The 26093-nt window shown below is 46.4% G+C and overlaps 1 protein-coding gene across 17 annotated transcripts in view; it reads right to left on the reverse strand.

Annotated features, from left to right (window-relative positions):
* Positions 1-717: 717 nt before the first annotated feature.
* The window catches only part of LOC125758066 (uncharacterized), a 55026-nt gene continuing 29650 nt past the window's right edge, over positions 718-26093 (reverse strand). The window contains exons 5-8 of one of the 17 annotated variants that reach the window (XM_049414722.1): positions 11737-11901; positions 1929-2063; positions 1782-1808; positions 718-1646 (exon numbers count right to left, since the gene is read on the reverse strand). In XM_049414722.1, the coding sequence (XP_049270679.1) occupies positions 860-1646; positions 1782-1808; positions 1929-2063; positions 11737-11901 (1114 nt within the window). In that variant the 3' untranslated portion in view covers positions 718-859. Of the gene's footprint in view, positions 1724-1751; positions 2064-11685; positions 11902-26093 lie in introns of all 17 variants that reach the window. The other 16 variants (XM_049414718.1, XM_049414721.1, XM_049414717.1 and 13 more) reach the window with 16 other exon arrangements.

Genomic DNA, 26093 nt, shown 5'->3' on the forward strand with positions numbered 1-26093 from the left:
ACCTGTTGCGCTCGGCAGCACAAGCGATAGCCGCTGCGTCTGGCTATCACTGTCGTGAACCGCCGCGAGCAAAGCATATAGTTCGTACACGGAACTTTAGGCAGTAATGCCTTACGGAGCGCACGCAGGCATGTTACGCGATATTTTATTGTATTTTGTGGGCATCTGCAGGAAGCAGAAAAAACACTAATACTTAAGTGACATCAGATCGAAGCTGTCGAATCGAACGCTTTGCACACCGCTCTTCAACTTTCTAATCGGAATATTTTGCCCAGCTTGGTTGCATTAGAAGTCAGGTAATTAATCTTGCATAGGTAAGTATTTAAGTAGAACACGAAGTACACGTGAGTATTTCATGCAATAGTCAGAAAGTGCTATTTGGTCTCGTCGTCAGAAAAGAGCATCGGCATATTTCAGAAGTATCGCTGTAGTTAGCTGGAGCCCTGCATATACCGCAGCTCTGACCCTATATTAGAACCAACAAATTAATAAACGTGAGCTCAAAGGCCTAAGTAAGAACCCTGAATAACTATTGTTGCTGATACGGTGACACTGCTGCTCCGAATACTTACTATTCTGAACGCCCAGAAATGAGTAGTAGACGAGAAATAATTGTTTAATAAGTCCGCAAGGAACACTTAAAGAGGGATAATCAATCCAGATCGCAGTCGTAGGCTATGCCAAGCGCTGATACACCATGAACATTTCAACCATCTCTTTTTGTTGAGTGGAGACATTTATTTCATAAAAATATTTAACAATATGAACAACAGTGACAAAGCTCAAGACGACCTTCTTTTCATCTTCAACATGCTTTGTCTTCCGGAGAGTAGACCAATTTCTGCAACGAAGAAATAGTTCACATGAGACACTGCATTCGAGACAAAGAAAAAAAAATCAGTGACTTAGCGAATGCTTCAATATACTTACACTTCCTCTTGCGGAGAAGGGTGGTGTAGTCGGAGGTAGTGCCAAGACCGTAACCGTAGTTCAGGCCATAGACACCAATGCCGTGACCGAGACCGTAGTGGCCAACGCCGTAGCCGAGGCTTCCAACACCGTAGCCGTAGACTGGGGCAGCGTGGTAGGCAGCGAAAGCTGGGGAGGCGTGGGCGACTGTGGCAACGGCTGGGGCATGGTGGAGGGTGGTGGTGGCAAGAGCTGGGGCGGCGTGGACGGCAGTGACAGCTGGAGCGGCAGCGTAGGTGGTCACTGGGGCAGCGTGGGCGACGGTGGCCACAGCTGGGGCAGCAGCAACGACTGGGGCGGACTGGTAGGTGGTCACGCGGGACACAGCTGGAGCAGCGGCGTAGCTAGCGACGGCTGGGGCGGCAGCAACGACTGGAGCAGACTGGAAGACCTTGGTGACAGCTGGGGCACTGTAAGTAGTGACAGCTGGAGCAGACTGGTAGGTGGTGAAGCGGGACACGGCTGGGGCAGCAGCGACGGTGGCGACAGCTGGAGCAGCGTGGTAGGTGGTAGAAACAGCTGGGGCAGCAGCCACAACTGGGGCAGACTGGTAGACCTTAGTCACAGCTGGGGCAGCCTGGTAGGTGACGCGGGAGACAGCTGGGGCAGCATAGGTAGCGACAGCTGGAGCAGACTGGTAGGTGGTCACGCGGGAGACGGCTGGAGCAGCGGCGACGGTGGCGACAGCTGGAGCAGCGTGGTAGGTGGTAGAAACAGCTGGGGCAGCAGCCACAACTGGGGCAGACTGGTAGACCTTAGTAACAGCTGGGGCAGCCTGGTAGGTGACGCGGGAGACAGCTGGGGCAGCATAGGTAGCTACAGCTGGAGCAGCCTGGTAGGTGACGCGGGAGACAGCTGGGGCAGCATAGGTAGCGACAGCTGGAGCAGACTGGTAGGTGGTCACGCGGGAGACGGCTGGAGCAGCAGCGACGGTGGCGACAGCTGGAGCAGCGTGGTAGGTGGTAGAAACAGCTGGGGCAGCAGCCACAACTGGGGCAGACTGGTAGACCTTAGTCACAGCTGGGGCAGCCTGGTAGGTGACGCGGGAGACAGCTGGGGCAGCATAGGTAGCGACAGCTGGAGCAGACTGGTAGGTGGTCACGCGGGAGACGGCTGGAGCAGCAGCGACGGTGGCGACAGCTGGAGCAGCGTGGTAGGTGGTAGAAACAGCTGGGGCAGCGGCCACGGTGGCGACTGGGGCAGCCGCGTAAGTAGTGCTCACGGCTGGAGCAGCATGGTACGTGGAGACAGTGCGGGAAACAGCTGGGGCGGCAACAGCATAGCTGGCGCCTTGTCCGTAGGCAAGGCCGTGGCCGACACCGAAGCCGGTGAGGCCGGAGTAGCCAATACCGTGGCTAAGACCATAGCTGGTGAGACCAACACCGCTGCCGAGGCCAATACCACTGCCGAGTGCGACACCGCTGCCAAGGCCGTAGCCACCGTTAATGAATCCAGCAAGGGCGCTGGAGGCCAGGGCGAGGACGACGCAAACGCGGAACTGTAAAAAAATAATTAACAGTGTTCTAACCCATTGCATTGGGCACAAAATCTGAGAGAATCTCGCATGCCCTTTACTTCTAGGAATCAATGTTTCGAGTGAGCCGTAAGCCCATGTGCCTGACTAACATGCATGGCTTTCAACATGACTAAACGTTTCAACTTGGTTGTTCATTAAATTAGGAAGGCGCAATACCGACAATGGAAACCCGCTGTGAAGGAAGAAAAAGATAACAGCGCAGGAAGCGGGGCTTGTCACCTGTACAAGACGGCGTTCTTTTGCCCCGATTCATAGGAGAAAGATGGAATCTTAAGGTGATTGCTGCCGAGGGTCTGCCTAGGCAGCGAACTGCGCCCACTTATACTAGAATTATATGTAGACACTTCATTTTCTATGCCAGGAGTTATCACTTGGCTTGAAAATTGTTTCGTCTAAACGCTACTTACATAGCTCCTTCCATTTTACAGTGTATACCAAAAGAGTCCTGAAGAGGGGCACATAAAATATATATGAAAAGAGTAGACAGCTGTTATACAATTCCTGACACTCCTTAGTAACTGTGACTTGTATTTTATTAGTGTATAAAAAATGGGAACTCACGTGGGATCTTTTAAATTAACATGGATATGTGTTTAGTTACATGAGGCACAGGACCTCCTGTATGTTAATGAAAATACGCTGGTGCTTTATCAATGGAGATATCATATTCACAATAATTCTGCGAATGTTTCGAACAGCAGGGGTGGTCAGTTGCATTAACAGCAAGTTTTATGCCCATAGACCCGTGTAGTGGCGTAGGTAAAATGAGCTGTTGCGGTGGATTATCGTCTGGAGCACTATGTCCGCTATATCAGCAGCCAATGATTTCCATTGTTATAAGGACAATACCCTACATATTAAATCTAGTCTTCATGGCTATGTCCAGAAACCCCAATTTCTGAAATAGCGCTAGCACTCTCGTTATGAAATATACTCAGTGGAAGCCGAGGAGAGAGTGTGGGTGCGGAACTCGTGAAATTGTGCATTTCACACAGCCAATAAATAACTGCCGAAAAATCAATGCTGATGAACCAGGAAGCAAACTGAATGAGCCCTAACAGCGGTTTTTAAAAGTAGTCTGGTGTCAAACAGGATCGTGAATAGCTACAGTGCTACAGTGTCCTAAATTTTATGTGAATTTTTTCTAATGAGAATTCCAGCCTCAGTGCTTGAGCAGGAGTGCGGCAGAAGCCAAAGTCGAAGCGCGAAAGCTCCGAACACTGTCGATCGACCTAAGATGTAAATCTTGAAGGTAGCTTGGTCTTACCATGGTGATGGCAGTGGTACCGTTGGCTAACCAAGGACTGCTGAAGTGCCCCACTCCCCGACCCACTTTTATACCTCACATGAGACGAGTGAAAGCGACAGGGAAAGGATACTCGGGCAGCGAGGGAGGGAATGCAGAAAAGGCGACACCTCCAGTCACCATTTCACTCGTAGTTCGATGCACGCACGAAGAACCACGGAGATCCGGTTGAGAACGCGCTCTACGCTGTTTTCCGCAGGAAGAATGCGGATCACCGTTTCGTTCTTTTGGAACATATTTTTCTGCTTTTCCTAATCTTAAGCACTGCCTCCTTCTTTCGGACCTGCTTCTGGAGCACTCGCGGCACTCTCGTCGAAGCTAGGCTATCTTTTATTTTTGCCCCCCTGTAGGCAAAGGGTGATGATGCAACATGCGCACTCTGAAGGTGAGAGAGAGAGAGAGAGAGAGAGAGCAAGCATGGCAGCTGGCGTTCAAGACGGTGACGGCGGGAGAGGGTTAAAATACGGACGCTCGCAACGTACGCGAGCCACTCGTGTGTGGGGCAACGGTGCGTCCCTCAGGCGTCATTGATCTGGAGGAAAGCGCAAGAGCGCGCCGGTCTGAGTCGCGCGATGCATTTCGCTTTATTACTTTCCTTTCCACTCCAGAATTTAGATGAGTGCGTGACTTGTTGGCGCTACTGAATAAAGTAGCGCCGATAAGTTATACATGGAGAATTCATTACACGACTTTCAGCGCTGTAGTACTTGTCCAGTCCCGTACCACGAGTTTGTCGATAACAAGCGACACTGCAAGGGAGTGCACGCGAGCAGTTGCGTAACATTGCCGTTTTTCGGCCATTATGAGTGCCGAAAAGCTTCATTTTGTCAAGTATATGAATGCCAAAAAAAAGCAGTAATTCTTTGACGGCGACACAGTTCCTTGCATTACCTTGGGAATGGCCCGAAATGCGATAACTGCTAAAAATTTCAAAACTAGGTCAAAGCCAATAGACTGTGGGCTGACTGTATTCACCGAAAAACTATAGAATGTGCACTGATACGCATGAACTTTCATCGGGACGTTGAAACCACCAGAATGAAGCCTTTAGATGGTGAAACGTATCCGTGGGAAGCGTTTCCGCCAATACATGACTGGCGTTTGTTGGCTATTGGAACGGCTATGTGTATCGCTCGAAAGTTTTTCTCTGATAAACTTGGTTAGATATAAGCAGTACTTCCAGAATAAAGCATTAGCGATGAAAGTGCGTGCTCCACAGTATCCGGCAAGTAATGTAGAATCGGTACTAGGTATAGCAGCAGGTCTTAATAGTCTTGTACAATATGCACAGTTGGCGCTATTTGATAACTAATGCATGTAATAACTGTCTTGCTGGCAATGAATAAGTGCCGTCCCAGGCATTTATAAAGTTGAAAAGTTAGAGTAAGCGATGTCTGTATCGGCAGACATGAAATTATGTAAAATGACACTAACAGGTTAACCGAAGGGTTATTCATGAAACAGGGTGGGCTGCAGACCCGGTCACAGATGAAGACAATGAAAAAAACACCGGCTCCTGTGCTGTTTCCACTCGTGCTTGTGCTTGTGGGGGCGTAAATCGTCAAGTAGAGCGAAACAGAAGCAGGATGGCATAGTTGTATGTTATTCTACTCCGCAACCATGAGATCGTGGCAGCAGTAAGCCTAAATCAAGAAGTATGAGAAGTGACCTCACGTGTGATAAATAAAACTTTAATTTGCTGTTACTCAGACATAGGTGAATATTCCTAATTCTTTTGTAGGTTTGAAATCATTTCTCACAGAGAGAGCTACATATTGTTGTGCTGACTACGCAGGGACGATAAACAGTCGCTCAACACAATAAAAACAATAAATTGATTAATTCATTAATAGGATAAACTTCCCTAATTTTTTAGTCAGCTGCACTCGGAGCAAATTTTGCAGCATTGAAGCGCCTGCTTTAGATGGGCGCTTGCAAACTTGAGGTGAGGAAAACTATTCCCTAACCTTCTTCAGATTGAAGTATTCAGCAGTGCAGCACTGAGAATATTTACACCTTCTTACTAGATGCGTCTTCAACACTCGCGTGCTCCAAGTGGAAAATTGTAATAATCTGCCTCAAATATTTACACGCAGAAAAAAAATTTCTTCCATTATTTTTCGCACATACATTTCGTGCGACTAACCTTTGGATCCTGAAGTTCTGTCACAGAAAATGCATATTTCTGTGATGTACTACTCCGAATAGAAAAAAATCAAAAGAAAGCAAGCGTTGTATAGCCCCTTCATTCACGAATTATGATGCACTGTCTGCTAATTCGTCAAATTAGCATGGCTTTGTGTGAGTTTCAGTAATTGTTTTGTGTGAGTTTCAGTAAAGCTGTTAACTAGCATGTAACTAATTATCTAATCATTCTGCCATCAGTCAGCTTCAATAATTGCATACATAGAATCAAAGATTAGGTCCGAAATGCATGCACAGGTTGTTTCTTGGTTGTATTTGTTTTGAGCGGAGAAAAGAAATACTCTTGACGCTGGTCCTATAACGCGACACGTGGAACGATTGCGTTCTAGTGGATCGCGATGGCGTCCTACTGGAGCGCCTCCAGTAAAGTGATCCTATACAGCAATACGTAACACAATGAAGTTAAACGACCGCTAGTTGTCCACTCAGGAAGCCTGCACGAATGTGCGTAATGAGTTTGAGGCCATTTGAAGAAACAAGTGACGTGTGACGCGCCTCCGAAGTTCGTGTACACAGTTGTGTACACCTTGACAGAAGGGGATAGGATAAATTACAGGGGTACTGCGTCATAAACTTGTCAAATAAAAGAGCAAAGAAGAAATATTGCAATGCATAACAGCGTGAACAAAGAACAAGCTTGAGCCATAACTTTCTCGCTGCCATTATACTTGCTTAGAGGGCCACCGAAAACAGACTAAACTGCTAAGAAAAATACCAAAGAATTCTACCATCGTTGTACATGATGCAGTCGCCTTCCGCAAGCGCAGTAATTTTCTGGTCTTTATATTGTTCCACTGGAATACTTGCCTCATTATCATTAGCCGGTATTATGTCCACTGCAGGACGAAGGTCATCTCCCAATGAACTCCAGCCCATCATGTCCTGTGCGAGCTGATTACATTTTATTGCGATAGCAATTACTTATTTTTTTATTCAGAAAATGCCTCACAAGCCCCAGAAGAGGCATAGGGTGAGCGGGGGATAATACATGGGCACTCTCGACGGGTTCTTGCCGTCGGCGTCACCGTCGCTGTCATGTTCCGTATAAAGCTCAAATCGATAACATCCCTTAAAGCAAAAAAGGCGCACTGCGGGAACAAGGACATAAGAAGGCAGGAACCGACGACACGAAGCGCACTAAGTGCGCTTTGTGTCGTCTGTTCCGCCCTTATTATGTCCTTGTTCCCGCAGTGCGCCTTTTTTGCTTTAAGATATGAACCGTTACCAACTAGCCCAGATGGCTGTTTTGCTTTATAACATCCCCCCGCGCATCGTATGTTCTACCCACGGGTGAACACGCGCGAGCGGGGGTGATGAACGCTGCTGAGGCAGAGATCAAACGAGCCGGCGCATCTCCGTCGCTCGGAGGGCACATGCGGTATGCTCCCCCCGCGGGTTAGCCCTGCCGACGAATGCTCAAGCGGAGAGGAAACACCCCGCCCGTCATGAACGAGCATAAAAAGACGCGAGGGGGGGGGGGGAGCTCGCTCGGGTAGCACATGTGAACTTTGATTCTAAGGGCACTGTCGCGATCACTAGCGCGTTCTATCTCGGCAAGCATCAGCGCCCAGCTCGTATACCCTTCTACGTGGTGCGCTCTCAACGCGAAGAGACTGTGCAGAAAGAGCATCTGTCCTGGGAGCGGCCGTGTTCTCTTACACCAGCGTTTTGTAGAGTTACGCGATATCGGATCCAAAAGTGTTAGCTGCCAGCCTTACTTCGCAAAACATTACAATTTGTCGCTATCACATACATTGCTTCGCCCTTGCGGTGAATCTGTGATTCTTAATGTTGCCGGTACACTTAATCCTTTGCCGTTCTCGGCCGTGATTCTCATCCCTTGGTATCAGCTCCGACGTCCTAATTTTCTAAGTTCTAATCCAGAACACTATTTCACTTGAGAGCTCTACAATAGTTATCTTGCAGAAATATGCCCTCTTGATTTATTTTTGGGATGAAAGTACTTCTGCGAATGGTAAAACAAATTACTACAGAACAGTTAAAGAAACACAATGAACGTCCCCTATAGCTTCCTTGGCTTCATTATCTGCTGTTTTTCATTAATGTTGTGTCACACAGAGAAACGGGCCCTCAGAACTTCCTTCCGTCATTCATTCATAGCGAGGGTCTTGTTCGGGCAGACTTGATGCCCTCAGATAGTATGCGAAGGGCTTATTGGTCAAGGCCCCGCTCGTTAAAGGTTCACGCGCTACGTGACGCCATATGGCAAAAAGAATGGCTACGAGCGGCGCTGACTAACACTCGCATGTTTGTGCGCATATAAGTACCGGATAAGTGAACAAGTGGGCGACCGCAATTCGTGAGAACAACGGGCGCGTAATCAGAAGGTTGCAGGTCCGGTCACAGCCGGCAGAGAGGTCTTTTCGTCCTAATTCTTTCTTCCCATATATATCGCAATTACTACAGTACATTTAAATAGTAGAAATAACCTTCCTTGGCTTCATTGGCTGCTGTTTTCAATTAAGGTTGTGTCAAATGGCTATCATAGTAATATAGGTGACAGTACATAAAGAGGAAGGAGAAGAATTGGGCGCATACATTCACATGGTACTCCGCCTGAACTCGATAACGAAATACTGCTTAATTTCAATAGCACTGTGGTTTTGTTTCTTTCCATCGTCCGAAAAATGTAACCCGTAATTTTTCGATAAAAACCATATCCATCGGTAAAAGTGCTGCTGCATCTCCCCCACAGCAGCATTATGTGATTTAAACAACTCGCCATCGCTGCAAAAAAAAAAGAAAAACATTCGGCAGATCCCACGTACTGTGGGAGTCGGTGTTATGCGAAGCATGCGGCGGGTAGGTGAGTGTGGCGTAACTTTTTTTACTGCGCGAAACGTTACAGAATGACGCTAGAGATTTGTATAAATGTTATAAGCACACACACACACATATATATATATATATATATATATATATATATATATATATATATATATATATGTTGAAGAGCCGCATATGTGTTATATAACCAGTTGTTTACGGTTGGGTAACGCTGCCAATTTCAACGTGGGTATTACCAACACCCGAAGCGGTTAGCTGATATGTAGTGCTTATACGTGTCCCGAGAACGCCCGCACATCTCACGAACCCGTGGGCATGTGTGCAAGTTCTTGACAGTTCTTGAACAAGGGCATCATCACCGTGATCAGTGAGCACCAGCAGCTGGTCATGACTTGTTATAGGATCCGGTCGTGATCGTGGTGACGAGGGGTCCCTGTGTAGTGAAGTATGTGGTATAGTAAAGCTGTTGGAATTCCTGGATGCCTCGGTCATTTCGTCGACAAATTGTCTGTCGACAGAGCCGGCGACATGTTGGAACCTGAAGCCACCCTTCGCGTTGGTGAGGTATAGGCCGTCGAGGCCGATAGCAGGGGCGTAGCCAGAAATTTTTTTCGGGGGGGGGGGGTTTCAACCGTACTTTATGTATGTTCGTGCGTGCGTTTGTATGTGCGCATGTGTATATACGCAAGCAAAACTGAAAAATTTCTGGGGGGGGGTTGAACCCCCCCCCTCCTGGCTACGCCCCTGGCTGGTAGGCCTGGATAGCGCTACGTAGACCAACATCAGTGGATGGTGTTTGTCGTATTCGTAGACTACCTGGGCGTATGTGGCCTACGTAGCCTAGTCTACAAAGCGGCTGTCAATAAATCTGGCATCATCCTCGGTCAGCATGAGGCCATCGCCCAGCCTCGTAAGAAATGAAGAGGACACTGCGTCGTTCTGGCGGACGAAGTGCACTTATACGGTGCGGTGATGTGGATATCATACGTAACTTTCGTTAATGTACTCCTCCGGGGTCGAGCAATGCTTCAATATAGCTTGCTTAATCATAGAAATACAAACGTAATGTTTATTAGACTGCTATAAAAGCGGAGCCAACACTGGAACTACATACGTTAATCTGATATGACGCCTGTATCGTAGGAGTACACATCGTAGGAGTATGTAGTGTTTATTGCTTTCTTGTAAAATTAGATAGCCAGCACCACAACCACAATTTATGTTGCACCCATAATATGCCTGCGTAGGCTGTTTTTCCAAACCAGTTTACAGACCTGGCGTGGCTCAGTGGTAGAATACCTGATCGCCACGCAGAATGCCTGGGTTCGATTCCTGCTGGGATCCTAATTTTTATTCTTTCCATTCGTTGAGTCAACGCTGCCGATGTTGGTTTTCTTTAACGCTCTAGCATTTAAGTTACCAATGTCTGTTCTCGCCGTTCCTGGGTAGATATAAACTGTCAATCACCTGTGGCGCATACCCGTACACCGCGGCCCATGGTGAACGGGTATGTGCCACACGTGTCTAGTGGAAAGGGTTTGACGACGTACGCGAAAGGATTTTAACGTTATTCATGTCACGACCCGGCAATCATATTCGTCAAATCCTCTTACCCTCCCATGCAAATTTTGGTCTACACCAAGTTAAGGAGGCGATCATGAGAGCACCCAGACGTAGGCGGCTAGATAGATAGATAGATACGTAGATAGAAACGCTCAAAGTGCCAGAGGTTCGCTAATAAATGCTTCGCATTTAAAACGCCAGGCATCACAGCGCCTTCCACGCTGTCATACTACTTGAATTATGCTCTTCATGAACAACAAGAATATTGGACATCTAGTAACATTTATTTCGCAACAATATTTAACATTATGCACAATTGAGCATAAGCTCGATTTGTTCATGTTGTAGAAGTGCCGTGTCCTCCGAAGAGTAGACCGATTTCTGCAAGAAAAAGAGAACGCACGTTGAACATCAGCTTGAATTGGGTAACATTTCACTGAGCCATTGAATAAATTTTGTGTTTTACTTACACTTCTTCCTGCGGAGGAGGGTGGTGTAGTCGAAGGGAGTGCCGAGACCATAGCCATAGTTCAGGCCGTAGACACCAATACCATGGCCGAGTCCATAGTGTCCAGCCCCGTAGCCGAGGCTTCCAACACCGTAGCCATAGACTGGAGCGGCGTGATAGGCTGCGAAGGCTGGGGCGGCGTGTGCGACGGTAGCAACCGCTGGGGCGTGGTGGAAAGTAGTTGTTGCAACAGCTGGGGCAGCGTGAACGGTAGCTACAGCTGGGACAACGGCGACGGTGGCGACTGGGGCAGCGTGGGCGACAGTGGCCACAGCTGGGGCAGCAGCGACGACTGGAGCTGCCTGGAAGACCTTGGTGACAGCTGGGGCAGCGTGAACGGTAGCAACCGCTGGAGCAGCGGCGTAGGTGGCGACTGGGGCAGCATGGGCGACAGTGGCCACAGCTGGGGCAGCAGCCACGACTGGGGCAGACTGGAAGACCTTGGTGACGGCTGGAGCAGCGTACGCAGCCACAGATGGATCAGACTGGAAGGTGGCGATGCGAGAGACGGCTGGAGCAGCGGCCACGGTGGCCACAGCCGGTGCAGCAGTGACAACTGGAGCACTTTGGTAAACCTTAGTCACAGCTGGGGCGGCCTGGTAGTTGACACGGGAGACAGCTGGGGCAGCGGCAACGACTGGAGCAGACTGGAATACCTTGGTGCCAGCTGACGAAGCGAAGGTACCGACAGCTGGAGCGGACTGGTAGTTAACGCGGGACACAGATGGCCCAGAAGAGACAACTGGGGCGCTCTGGTAAAACTTAGTCACAGCTGGGGAGGCCTGGTAGTTAACGCGGGAGACAGCTGGCGCAGCAGCAACAACTGGAGCGGACTGGTAGGTAGTTACGCGGGACACGGCTGGAGCAGCATGGAAGGTGGTAGAAACAGCAGGTGCAGTGGCCACAAGCGGAGAGGACTGGTAGGTGGTCACGCGAGAGACAGCTGGAGCAGCAGCGATGGTTGCGACAGCTGGAGCGGCGGCGACAAGTGGGGCGGACTGGTAGGTGGTCACGCGGGACACCGCTGGGGCAGCGGCAACGGTGGCGACTGGAGCAGCAGCGTAGCTGGCGACAGCCGGAGCAGCGTGAACAGTGGTGACAGCTGGGGCAGCGTGAACAGTGGTCACGGCTGGCGCAGCATGGTAAGTGGAGACGGTACCAGCAGCAGCTGGGGAGGCAACAGCGTAGCTGGCCGCTGGTCCATAGGCAAGGCCATGGCCAACACCAAAGCCAGTAAGGCCGGAGTAGCCGATTCCGTGGCTAAGACCATAGCTGGTGAGGCCAGCACCACTGGTAAGCCAACACTGCTGCCAAGGCCCACACCGCTGCCTAAGGCAGCCCCACTGCCTAGGCTGTGGCCGCCGTGGAGAAATCCAGCGAGGGTGCAGGAAGCCAGCGCCAGAAGAACGAAGACACGGAGCTGCAGGAAGTAATAGTAATCAAGTTATTGTTACGCTCGAGCAATGGGTTTCCTTTCTTTCTTTGCTTCTTTGTTTTGTGAGAAAGAATAGGAGTAATTATCGATGGCGGTCATGTGAGCAGCCTGCAGTTCATGCGAGATATCGAGCTGCACAAGTTCTATTAGTAGATACTGCGGATGGCTTGTAATGAGTGATTCAAGACAAGGAACCACAAAGTATTGTAGCAGAATTGAATGTTTCTTTTTAAAAGAGTAGTACAAGAATAATAGCTTCTGAGGGGAACGGCTGTTTGTGATTGTTAGAATTATTAGGCAGCTCTAAAAGATCAGCGTAAGAGTATGCATATCTAAAAGATATTAGCATAAGATTCTGGTCATGTGAAGAAGTACAAAAAAAAAAGTAATGAGCTCTTTGCGAATATCGTAGACATTGCGAAATTACGAGGTTACTAAGGACTACACTCGATGATGACAAAAGTGTAACATAATTCCATTTTGCCGGCACTGTCTATAGGGCGCAGAAACTTGGAAGTTAGAAAGAAGCTTGAGAAATTGTGGATGCGTAAAGAGCTTGCGAACGAATTACATTACACGTACTTGTATGAGACAGGAAGACTGCGGTGGGGGTTACAGAGGAAACCAAGTTATGGAATAATGGATTATCGTGAGCACAATGACAGAGAACACGCGAGCGCGCGGCAAATATCGTTTAACCACATGGGTGGCTTTTCCCGGTAGCAACTATCGGAAAGACAGAGTAAAGAGCGCCGCGGTCTGTCTAAATGTCACCACGCTCGGCTCGCCAGTGCTGAAAAAGGATTGCAGCTGATTGCGTTTCGCGGACCGTTCGTGAGTAGAGCGTGCGCATGCCAAGCAGAGCGCGGCCGTGCGCTGTCTGTAGCTCCCCGCAAGACACAGCCTTTCTATTCGCTTGTCTGTGCGTATAGCGCACGAAATCAAGATACAGCAAAATATGATTTAAATAAACGGTACTGCTCTTTGCTGCGTGTGAGCGCTACAACAGGTCGTACAATATCGAGCTGTTATTTCTGCGATAGATCTCGCGCATCGTAAACGGCAGATGCGTGTTGGGAGTGACAACATTTCGTTGAAAAGCGTCACTCCTTCCTTATTATGTTTGGCAGCGCCATGCGAGTTTCGATTGAATAGGGGTTTGTGGCTATTCGACACGCGCTCGCGTGTTCCTTGTCATAGGGCTCACGAGGCTACCTGATATAGTACAGAAAACTGGGGTTTGTGCCACCCATAGAATGTGTACATGAACGTTTGAGTGTGGTGGGGTCGCGCGGGGACCCAGGGGACCTGGGAGGTCTTGAATTCCCTTGCAATAAAGTTTTTTCGACTTGACTCGACTGCAAATAGCCTGTTGTCTTAGAGGTTGGTTCCAAGAGGGTAGGGGGGGGGGGGGGGGGAGGGTTAGTGAAGGCGAAACGACAGACGGAATGTACGATGAATAGGAGAAGTCTGGAACTTTCGGATAGTCAAAACACGCCTAATGCAGGGTAGTCAACGATTAAAGCGAAAAACCTTGTTCACGTGCTAGGCATAATTAAATAATGATGGTAATCATCATATTTCTGATGCAAAAAACTACACCTGCTTACGTGAGTGCAAGGGGACCACGTGTTTTGTTTTTGAAACTGTGCGGGTTTCTCTTTGCAGCTTCTATATATTTAAAAATACTTGTCATGTCAAGCAGAACAAGAATTTATGCGGGGAAACTGGTACTTACGGGGTGTCGACCTACGAAAGAATTTACGCTGATTTAAACACAAGAAATCTCAGGTTTCTTTTTTTTTATACTGTACCAATCAGACGAAATTTAGCCTCAATATAGAGAGAGACCTGAGAAGATTCGTGCATTAGGCTCCTCAGTTTTGTATCTCTTTAGAATTGCAACGCGCATTGCTGGAAAGGACAACGTAATGTCCCAACTTTTAAATGTAAACGATATTTCCACTTATGTTGTAATCAATAATTGTCCCATTTCATTGTACCCTAGACATCAGTTAGCTTTAGTAAAAAAGAATTTCTGCGAGGTTCTCAAAACCGATCTAGACAATAAAGCGGAATATTGGGAACAAGGCAAAGATAAGAAGATCGTAGGCGAAAGGTACTTCTTTCTCCACTGGCCTAAATTGCCATAAATTTTCGAGTCGCTATCTAGTAGGCGTTAAGGCTGTATCAAAGCGAACTGTGAGCAGTTAATTTCCTGCACTTTTAAGCGACCTCGGATGCAAGACAATGCAAACTTTGCTTACCATGTCTGTGGCGGTAGTATCGTTGGAAAACCAAGAACTGCTGAAGTGGCCCTAACTCGGGCCCACTTTTATACTAGCCGTGTGAGGGTGTGAATGCGGAAAGGAACTGATGCTGAGTGGAGGAGAGAACGCAGAGAAGTGACACCTTTAACCATTATATCATTCTTACCTAGGTGCACGCTTAAAACAAGAGATCCGGTTAAGAACTTGCTTAGCGTTATATGCAACAGAGAGAATGCGGATCGCCGTTAGCTTTCTTTATTGTGTTTTTCCCTGACCTTTTGAACTGCGTTCTTCTGGAACTGGAGCTAGAGCAGCTATACCGTTAAGGCCGAGTAATATTTTACATTTGCCCTCTCCTCCTCCTGTGGGCAAAAGTGATTGAGCAGGAAACCCCCGTGGTAAGGTGAGGGCAGGGCAGTTGCCGTTTCACGTGGCAAAGGTCCGAGACGGTTCGTACGGCGGCAGCTCGTACTACGCGAGTAACTTGCATTGGGCAACTGCGTAACCCTCAGGCGTCATCGATCTTAACAATAAACTGAAGGTACCGATTGCTCTTCGTATAGAAGGTAGACACTTTTAGCTTTCGTTTCTCTGCCGTAGAATTGAAATAGGCGCGTTTTCCATCTTACTGGCTACCGAATGACGGAATACCGACAGCTTCGATACGTCAATTGGTTACACAATTTCCAGCGCATTGTGGCCCGAATAGGTAGCATTACAAAACTATCGATTACGCAGGAGATGCTGGGGAGAAACGCATTGGGCTCATTGGTGTAGGTTGATGGGTCGTGCGCACCGTTAGCCACTTCCTTGTTCTTTTCCTGGGGTGTGTGTCTGGCATCCATATTAGCGCGTGCGCCACGCAAGGATAATGAATGATGGTATTGGAGAAAGTCACCATGGTGTAATATCAAAAAACGCGATTTTGAGTCGGTGGTTGGGTGTCGAAAAAAACACGCTATTCATTTGTGCTCTGAAATCCGATTCGAGATATTTCTCCGAGGGCGTACCGCACCTCTTCTATTCTACGTCTTTCGAACGTTACCTTATAATCTTTGTTACCTTAAGAAATATAGCCACAACAAAGCGCAGTCAATTATTCTACACTGCCAATCGCAGTTTTTCGGCCACGTGAGAATAATTTTCGCAAGTACCCATATTTCTAGACTGTGATTATTTATTCTTACCATGATCTCTGGAAATTATTATAACTAATCACATCGGTCTTTTTTTAGTTTTAATAATTGAGAGGCCTATGCTTGATCGAGTTGCGTTTTTTATGGTTTTTACGGTTACAAGTGATGTAAGACTCCTATTTGGCTTTGGCACACAATGGTACGCATAAATTGAACCGCAAAACTTATAGCCTTCATCGGTTCGTTAATGTCTGCTCAACGGCGCGCGTTCACTATAAGGCCAAAAAGAACATGATTTTTGATGCCTCACTGAATGAGTTATTGTTATAAAACATTCATTCACCGTGCTTTAGCTGCTATTGAATAACGAGGGATAGTGCGGACATTAATTACATCTAGCGACAATAGCCCTATATCACTTATAACGTTCAAAGTCGCAAAGGGAAGACGCGCTAACGATCAATCAAGTTTTCTATTTAAAAAGATGCGCTTGAGGTAAACCGCACAAGTGACATGCGAACCTCGGCGGCAAGGCAGCTCATTGCCGTCTTCAGTTTATTAGTTACAATTACCAATGGACCTTTGGTGGGCACTTCGCTTTGGTATTATTAAATTCTACAGAAATGTGATAACTATTGATGTGATGGCTCAATTTTACACCACGAGCGTCTTGATGTTCGGGCGATAACATTACCTTTATGCATTAATATATCCTAACGTATACCTCGAATCCTTTTGTGCAGTTATGAACCATGTTCCAGGACTGTGCGTCACTGTTACCCGATGTTTCTTCTTAGCGAGAGCTGATGACCCATAGCGGTGGTTCACAGCTAAGCTAAGAGTAATTACGGGAGGGGCGGCCACATTCAAATGGTGCCGACATGCTAATCCGCTAAGGTACATCATCGCACATTCGCTGGACATTCCTCTTCACTACAAAAATAACGAAGTCACCGTTGTCGAGATTAACCGGTTGATATGACACGAATCAATAACTTCAAGAAGCACATCCCAGGCGTAAGCTTTTTAAAAGGAGGTTGTTTGAGACTTTGGGGTAAACGCGGTGCGCATGGCAATGCCCTAAGGGTGGAGCAGCCTGTATACATCCAAGAACTAATTCCATTAGGTAAACTGTTATCAGTCGTCAGAATACAGGGCCTCCAGAACGTATCCCTAGGGGATGCCATACTTAGCATAGTTAATTTGAGGGCCGCCGTTAATGAGTGCAGCAGACAGTGACTGGTATAAACGCGATGTTTCTGGGCACCAATACAGTTGATAACGAAGATTCAATTTGAGAAGCCGAAAAAAAGCAATTTTTCGCACTTATCGACAAATATTTTGAAGAAATCGACGATATGGTCCTCATAAAAATCACTGCCAAGTTTGGGAATAATAGAATGTTTTGCAGCTCATATGAATACATGCGGAAGTCATTTGCTGAGGTGGCACGGATATTTTATTGTATTGTTCTCACTCTACATCACGCCAACGTGTCCTTAATTACAGTTTGGGTACCAACATGCGCATTTCGCAGTCTGCACGAAGAATATGGAGTCTGAGGAAAGGTAGATATATATTTGAAATTGTAAGAGATTAGTGAGGCACTGTTACTTCAACACCTTACGTGAACAACGTTTTCACTATGGCTCAATGAACTGCGTCAAAAGTGTTCAATTAGGTTTGGTTGTCAGATTGTGCGTCAAGGAAATTGCACTTGAAGTTTGTACACGTGAGGGCTGATTTCGATGCACGAATTGTGGGCACTGTGATTGTGTTTGCTACCTTGCTACTTTAACGATGTGACGTCTAATCATGTGCTTATTTTGATATGATTTTTTTGGTTCTGTGTTTGTTTGTTTTTTATCTAGAGTGTAACTTTGTCAATGCTGCTGTGATGCCGAATGGTAATGGGAGGAGCGGGCTCATCAGGCTGCCGCGAATGAGAGCTTTAATTCTCCAAACACCAGTCTGTTTGTAACATGGACGAAATAAAGTTGACTAATCGAGCATAAAGCACACCGTTCTCGGCTGCTGTCCCGAAAGACACGAATTCAATCAAGGCCGTCGTGGTCACAGGCATTTCTATGGAGGCGGAATGCTCTAGACCTGTTTACTGTGCGATGTCAGTGTAGGTTAAAGAAGCCAAGATAGTCGAAATTATCCCGCGCCATCCCCCATGGTGTGTCTTGTAACATTGTTTAACGTCGCTTTGCGACGTTAAACCACATAGACCAACTAAATCACTCATTCGGAACAGACACTATGAACAATGGAAGTTACTACATTACTATATACAAAACACGTCATCGTGGTCACAACCAACGCCATCATAATGGAGGACTGGAGGGACCACCGTCTTTGTGTATTGCCCTTTGGCAGGGCCATGGAGTAGTGATGCAGAACTTTCTATGGTACTATCAATACTGTCGATAGCTGAGTCACTATCGAACTATCGATGGTGAAAAATACCATCGATAGCGCTATCGATAGTAAAGAATTCGATGGAACTATCGATAGTATAAAATCCACACCACTAACTCATTGCAGAATAAACTTGGTTCCCCACGTGCGTGGTACATGGTGGAGCCGGAGGAGCAGGCTGAAGGGTAAGAAAGCTGACATGCTTGTGTTCTTCAGCATACTGCTTTGCTGACACACGATCACAAAGCCAAACTGTTCTGCTGTAGCGGAAAGGAAGGCTCTACATGTGGTGGAACAGCGCGTCTTCAAATTTATATCGCATTTTATCATTTCAAAATAAAAGAAAATTAAGAGCTAATTTTGTTAATTGTAAGGTGTAACTGGTTGTTTTTGTATGTGAATTTATCGATGGACATATTCCGGCATTTTCACAGCGGAAATAATTTATTTCTTTCGCTAAAAGTTGCTCATAAATTAAGTGAGGCTGATAGTAGGCTATCGGTAATATTTTGGCAATATGGCCGGCCAGCAACAGCGTCATTATTCACACCACTATCGATAGTATTGTTCCGTGGTTGTGACGGTGCAAAATGCTGCAGCAAGACTGGGAAATAGGGCGCTCTTTATTTGGGTGAACTTTTGCCCAGAAAATCAAAACTCAATATACAAGCGATACCTGCTGCGCACTGATAGCGGCGAGAACAGTCGTCGGCCGTCGAGTAATCTGATCATTGGTGGAACGCGTCGTCTTTCATACATCAGTCATCGAAACTTCCAGCGTTATCACTGGTGCTCGCGTAAGCTCTCGAATAAACTTAACTATTCGCGTCCGGCGCGTAATCTTAACGGGATAACCTCAAACGATCGTAAAGCTTCTCAAACATTACGCCGCGGTCGAATGGTGCTAAGAGTCTTTGTGGGTGAAACCCGAATACATGAGAACAAAGCAATAAACACGCGTGGCAGTAATACCGCTAGTAATATTAACGATGATACTACCGATGTCGATAGTAGTACTATATATCGTTTCTCTACACTATCGATAGTTTCATGAAAGATATCGATGCTATCGATAATCTATTTACTGATAGTTCTGCATCACTACCATGAAGACTACACGAAGTCAGGCTTTCTGGACGAAGTCCAAGGGTCTGCGAGTTCGTCCTTTGGCTCCGGCGTCTATTCCGTACGGTAAATCCGCTCACGGAACGAGTAGGCTGTTGCTCGATAGGTAGGCTTTCGATTATCTGGCGCCGAATACTAACAAGGCCCAAGTATTTCCATGTACGGTGCTGCATGTTCGCCCGTGTTAATGGGGCCGGGCGCCAGGGGTGTGTCCTGTCCGGATATCGGCATAGCTGTGTTGATGCGTGGCTTTCTCTGGCTAGTCTCCCAGGGCGTTGTGTGGTTGATTTGGCCCGCACTTTAAACGCGTAAGCATTCCTGTGCCTACTCAACCAGAAAACTATGCGTCCGTCGCGCACGACGATCGCCGCTACGAGGAAATAAAATGAATGAAACGGAAATTTTCTTGCCGGTGTAGCGGCGGTTAGCCCAGGTGCCCTCGCCCCAAAGGCTAGTGTCTGTCTTGAACACTGGGCTCAGTACCAGTTTTTATTACCTCGGTTACGCACCCATGCTTGCAACGCAAACCTCCCTTCCAAAGCTTGTGGTTCGGTGTGCCGGCTGGTTCGGCCTATCACCAGTTAAAGGGGCCATGACACCCAATTTTCGCTTATAATCTACGTTATGTGTGTTAACCCTTGGGTGCTCACAAAGAAGCTGGAGAAATTTCAGCGCATTTGGTCGAGCACTTAATTTTTACTGTATATTTTTATAAACACGTGAGCGGCACGAGAGTCTGACAACACTGGCGCATTCGTAAGCCCTGGCTAAGTTGGTTTTAATTCACTATAGCCGTAGCTTAACAAGCCGCCTGCTTTGCGAGCGCCCGTATTCCGGCCATCGATTTTGTTTCGTGATCAGCTGTGTGTACAATGGAGCTATTTCAGCTTTCTTCAGCTTGGAATTGAAAATTGAACGATTCGCAGCGGCTGAAACTTAGGTAGAAGACGATGGCTCTACTCCATGGAACACATGACGTCACACACGCCATGGCAAAATGGCGGTCGCCGGCAGAAGGCGGGGTTTATAGCCGGCAATTTCTCGGGCTCAATTTGCAATGAAATATACTTTTACAGTCCACTTTTTATGTATGTAGAGGCATAATAGACCCTCTACTTCTGTTTTTCGCGGAAGACCGGGGGTGACATTGTCATGGCCCCTTTAAGTGCCGTTAAGTGTTGCGCATCTCTTGATTCGGTCTACTTTAGTCGGCGCCGTCACACAGCGGAGTGCCACATTCCGGCGAAATGGCAATGCGCGTCAGTGGGTCACGTGCTCAGTCTCAGCGTCTAGCTGTCTTGACCAGCACGTACGTGATGACATGATGGAAGAGGTTTCGTAGCGTATGTGATGAACTGTATAATGGCAATTTGTAATCCCGAGGCGCGCTCTGCACTACATGACACTTCCCGGGTGAGAAGCTTTTGCCCTAATTTTTTTTTTCTTGTTTTGAATGCGACATTCTCGTCGCTTGGACGACGCTGACAGGCATCACGATAGAGGTCGCGCTACTGCTGGAATGCGTTACTGCCCACAAGATGATAAGAGCGCTCACATTGCAAGCGCGACGGCTGTGCCGCTCATGATGCTCCGTTGAAGGACCATTGCTGACCGGCAATTTGTGAAGTCGATTTGGTCAGAATGTACTCGTATCATCATCTAAGCCGCTCAGGGTTTATACGTAGCCCCATCTGAGCTACCACTACAGGTGTGCTTTCTCACGACTGTGCTGGCTGAGAACTCTGTGCACAGTGTGACAACAAAGGGGATCTTTCCCGAAGGCGGTATGGCGCGCTAACATGCATTGTTAACGAGTTCGGTTTACCTATACGTAATCTGGATTGTGTAAAACGTGTTATGAATATGTGATCATTGCGTAACCCCCCTAAGTAACTCCAAGTAGCGCTACGCGTTAGACGGAAATTCACAATACACGGTTCCCGCCATAATTTTAGAGCGCAGCTCTTAGGCATCCGTTCCTGGCTTGAGCTTCGTCCCTCGTAGCTCGCCGTAACCGAGTGAAGGAGCGCAGTGAAAGACCTCCTCGCTGGCGAGCAGCGAGCTTCGCGACGTATTTCTTCGTTTGCCGAGGCTGGCTGCATTACTCTGGAACCTTCGCCGCCGAAACAAAAAATTGTTGAATAATGTAAGCAATAAAATCTTATAAAAAAGAATAACGAAATTAAAAATAAAGAGTTATCGCTAACTTCAGTCGGCACCGCCGAAAAAGAAAAAAAAAAGAAAAGAATAATCATTACTCCTGAAAAGAAAAAAAAATACCAATAAAATTTTTTAAAAGAACCGAAATAAAGAAAATAATTTTAAATAAAAATTAAATATGGAAGAAAATAAGGGTATAAAAACTAAAATAAGCACTTGTCTGCAACTTCAGTTGGCACCTATATACGCAGCTGAAAATAAAGAAAAAAGAAGGCAAAGTAATTTAAAAGGAGAAAAAGTACATGGTGCACCTCGTTGGTATCTAAGTGCATACACGTCTCTCTCAAGTTATTCGCCTCACTCTATCACAAATGAAAACACGTGCGTAACTATCGTAATCGTCGATAATTTTTTTTATTAAGAAAAGGTAACAAGGACCGGGCGTGAGAGAAAACAATTATGACTGCACTATGCAATAGTTGACTACAAACTGGGTCCCCAAAATACGCCTGCTCAAAAAGCGAGTTTGGCGTTGATGTCACCAGTTTCATCATGCGTTACGTACGTTCTTTGCTTCAGATAGTTGTGGAGGTGGTGCAGTAGTCGGGTCTATCCTGGCATGCATAGCCGGCAATCGGGCCGTGCGAACATCTTAGTAAAGAACAACAGGAGTGTGTCACCAAGCATTGATAAGCTCTGAGTTTTGAAGACAATCAGCGGTTATCGAAATGTCTCTCTGAATGCCTCGGGCTGTTCTGGAAACACGACCTCTTCGATCGCTCGTGTGCGTGAAATGATTATTTGTTGGCTAGGCAACAGATATTTTTCCGCGGGTGTGTCCAAAGGAAATTTTCTATTTGACTGTTTGCTCCAAAAAGGGCACAAAGTGGGGAAGCGTGCCATCCAGATACAAGGAATAAAGCATAGGGGTAAACGAGTTACTTGTAATGCCGTAAAGCAAGACAGCTTTTTCGCTAGCAACATTTAGAAATCAAAGCCGTAATGTGGTGTTTGTGGGCTCTCCTAAAGTTATTGCAAATTGCATCCTTTGTGCGCTGCGAGAAACATTTAGCAATTAATTTTGGCGCTGATGACAACGCTTCGTGTGCGCGAACGTGCACTCCCCCTGAATTGACCTGCAAAATAAATTTAATTATTTGGGAATATTTGGCCGAGACTGCTTGGGTTTAAAGGGCTGCATTGATGCGTGTGCAGTCATCATGCAGGAACCAAAACGTCTGCAAGAGAAGTTACGCGTTTTAGATTATATTTAGGTTTATTACAGAGGAAACATAACAATTTACTTCAATAAAGTAATGGTCGAACTCAGTGTGATAAGGCAAATATTGTTTAGTATAAGGGGTGGTAGCTATTTTTCGCTTTTCTCGGATGAGCGGCCACATGAAGTTGTTAAAGGTGGTGCATTTGATTATCGAATGCTCCTGGATTCCTATCAGATTAAGATTACTAGCATTAAAATCATTAATACCTGGGCTAATAATTCTATCAGCATGCCTCGATGCCTACGCATAACATAGAAAGATCAAAATCACTTGCCCCCCTCCATTGATAATGTTATACATGGAAGATTATGTTATACATGTTATACGGTGTTCATGTTAACATGTACATGTTATACTTCTTAGAGTGTTCCACACTCGCCGCCTTGGCTGCGACTGGCACTGACTAACACTCCCAGGTTTAAAATGCACATATATACCCCATAAAGTGGACGGGAGGATGCCCGCCGCCGTAGCTCAGTGGTAGAGCATCGGACGCGTTATTCGAAGGTCGCAGGTTCGGTCCCTGCCGGCGGCAAGTTATCTTTTCGTTCACTTTACTTTCTTCACACTTTATCCTACTTACAACGAATAACATCTCCTATACTTTCTTCGGCATTATTGTCTGTTAGTTCTCATTAAAGGATACATGGAATGACATTAAACTGGTGTTCTTTGTGAATTCATCACCGCGCCGAGTGCAAGAACTACTTGTAGGTAAATTTGCTCTCGCTGCGGGAGTACAAGCACAGTTAATGATTACAGGGGCCTGTGCAATTGTTATTTTTCTTACTTCATTTTCTGCGAGCTTTAGCGCGACACTCCAGTAGTGGTTCTGCTTCGTTCAAGAGAAAAAGCAGGAATGTATTGCTCACCGCTGCTTTCAAGGTTGTCCCGCAGTCGCGTTAAGAAGTAGATACGTTACACATGTGGTTGAGCGTTCAAATTAGACTGTTACGCAAGTTCAAGAAAGCAATCGTTTGTCTTTTCTCCTCTATCTATGTACGCCCTGTTTTAAAGTAGTTTTTTTCTTCTTCTAATTAGCAGCATGTGTTATCGGTTAACAGGGACTGAGGTGTATGTTTTTTCTCGTCTTAACAGCGTTCTTGATATCAGGTAGGGTTCGTCCAAAATGTTATTCTGCCGAGGATGCTGGAGTTAGCAGTTAATTATTTCCACCAATGCTTTTTTTGTATTCGCGCTGCACTTGTTCATGCGCCTAACGTGACATATTCTAATGGACATTTTCAATTTTCTTTAATTCCGTCTCCAAGTCCACGCAGCGACCACATTTTAAAATTTTTCTCCTATCTTCCATTCTGGAAGCGAAGATAGCCTGTACTTAGTGCACGAATGTACTATGTACTAAAGTTTGGATTTCACTTGCAGTTGATGACTCCTGGGAATACCTGCTGAGGAGGACATCGGTGTCTGTGCTGTATTGTGAAGACTTGGCAGTGCATAATACATAGAACATCCGTAGTTATTGTGCACATCGTGAGAATCAAGCCGCTTCTGACTATTGGCGCTCTTCTGTTTTCACAACTACCATGTGGGTGCTCTCAACCTGGGAGGAAGGGTCGCTAAGGAGCAAAGTAATTTACTCTGTTGAATCAACGAAGACGACAGCAAGGAAATGGTGCGAAAAAAGCTCAAGGACGTTGCAGCCTTCGTGGTTACTTCTGGTCACAAGAACCCTGTAAATATATGTAAATATACGCTATTGCTGTAACATTAGAATACCTGGCTCTTGGAACCGTGCCACTTCACTTCCATGGAAGAGGAATGGTGCTGCCTTCTATAAAACATGTTTGATTTTTGTAGAACTGCTTTCCTGTAGAATCAGAGCAGATGCTGTTTTTGCAGTCCTTTCCGAACACTAAGGGACAAGGATAGCACTAATTGAGGTATTGACACTTGGACAGAGCATAAATGATTTGCAAATGATAAATAAATCTTTATTGTATGTGCTTGATGAAGAAAAACGGGTGACAAATTTATGTGTGTAAGCTGCAAGGTGTTCGTCAATCAAGCATATGCAGCCCACATACTGTCAAGATGAAGTTCGAGCTCGTAGGACGTCATAAAAGAAGGAACAGGTGGTAGCCATACTAGCGTGACTAATGCAGTGCAGCTAGACAGATTAACTGCAGCTTCTTTCCCTCTGTATATTGTCATGCAAACACTGCATTGCCATGCAAATACTGCACGTTTGGAAAGAGTGTTGGTCTGAGTTCTGTCGGCAGCCGGATTCCTGCACAAAATAGAGAGGCAATAAATAATGAAAAACACAATGACACATCAGGGCTGCACGTTTCTTTACTTCTAGTTACACATTGTTAATTTTTTTTTTGCGCTGGAGAACAAGCATGTCTTTTGTTGAGTTAATGAGCTTTGACGATTATGATACATGCTTGGGCCAGGCACTTGCGCAGCAGAACAGACATGTGGCTATCTAACGCCCACTAATTTCATTATCCAATGGCGCGCATGTCCACAATTATATTACGTGTTCTTGTTTTACAATTTGCCGTCGTTGTTTTATGAGACGCAGTGTTATTACTAAGCTTGAAAATAAAACAATCTGTTATAAAAATGTTTCTCTGCTGTATTACTACTATATCTCTTTGTGTTTGCTACATTTATATATTGCGTAATGCACGTTTCATACTACACGACTTTCTGGTTGTGTTTCCTGTGGCTGGGCTTGGTCGTTCAGAGATATTGTGAGCTGCAGAAATACTCTATATCGAAGCTACGAATCATGTAGTTATTATAACTTTCAATACCACCAACTGGACACTCACTGGTACCAATTAGATTGCCTTTTGTTTTACTCAACAGTCCGAAATTATGATCTTATCAAGCAGAAGAAACATGTAAAAAAAAATAGCAGAACGAACCTTCTCGTTGATACAGAAGTTCGACTTGCGGAGGTATGCTTTGCCTACGGAGCTTCGCCGTATTTTGATTAGGGTAGCGAAGACCTGCCTCAGTGAAAGGCGCTCAGGAGTACGGTGAATACCGGCGCATGAACAGTCAGGCACGCATGCATGAAGCTAGCTCGAATAATTTACCCGTTAATTGGAGAAAAGCCTGCTATTACGTTTCCTTACCGCTTGTTTGTAATGTCTTTCGCACCAAGCCTGAATTGATGCGGCGTACGATCTTCATCGAAATACGCGTGAAAGCACTGGCGTCCGTAGTAAGACTTGGAGCACTCGCTCGATGACTATCCAAAAGCCGGTAGCGAATCCGGTAGCGAAGCCGGTAGTAATCCACTGGCTCATGCACGGAATACAGCACATCATGGCACAAGCGAGTGGTCCTCTTGACATTATGCCCGTCTGTCTCGGCGCCACAGTAC

Source organism: Rhipicephalus sanguineus, chromosome 4, assembly GCF_013339695.2.
Source record: "Rhipicephalus sanguineus isolate Rsan-2018 chromosome 4, BIME_Rsan_1.4, whole genome shotgun sequence".
NCBI classification, from domain to species: domain Eukaryota; kingdom Metazoa; phylum Arthropoda; class Arachnida; order Ixodida; family Ixodidae; genus Rhipicephalus; species Rhipicephalus sanguineus.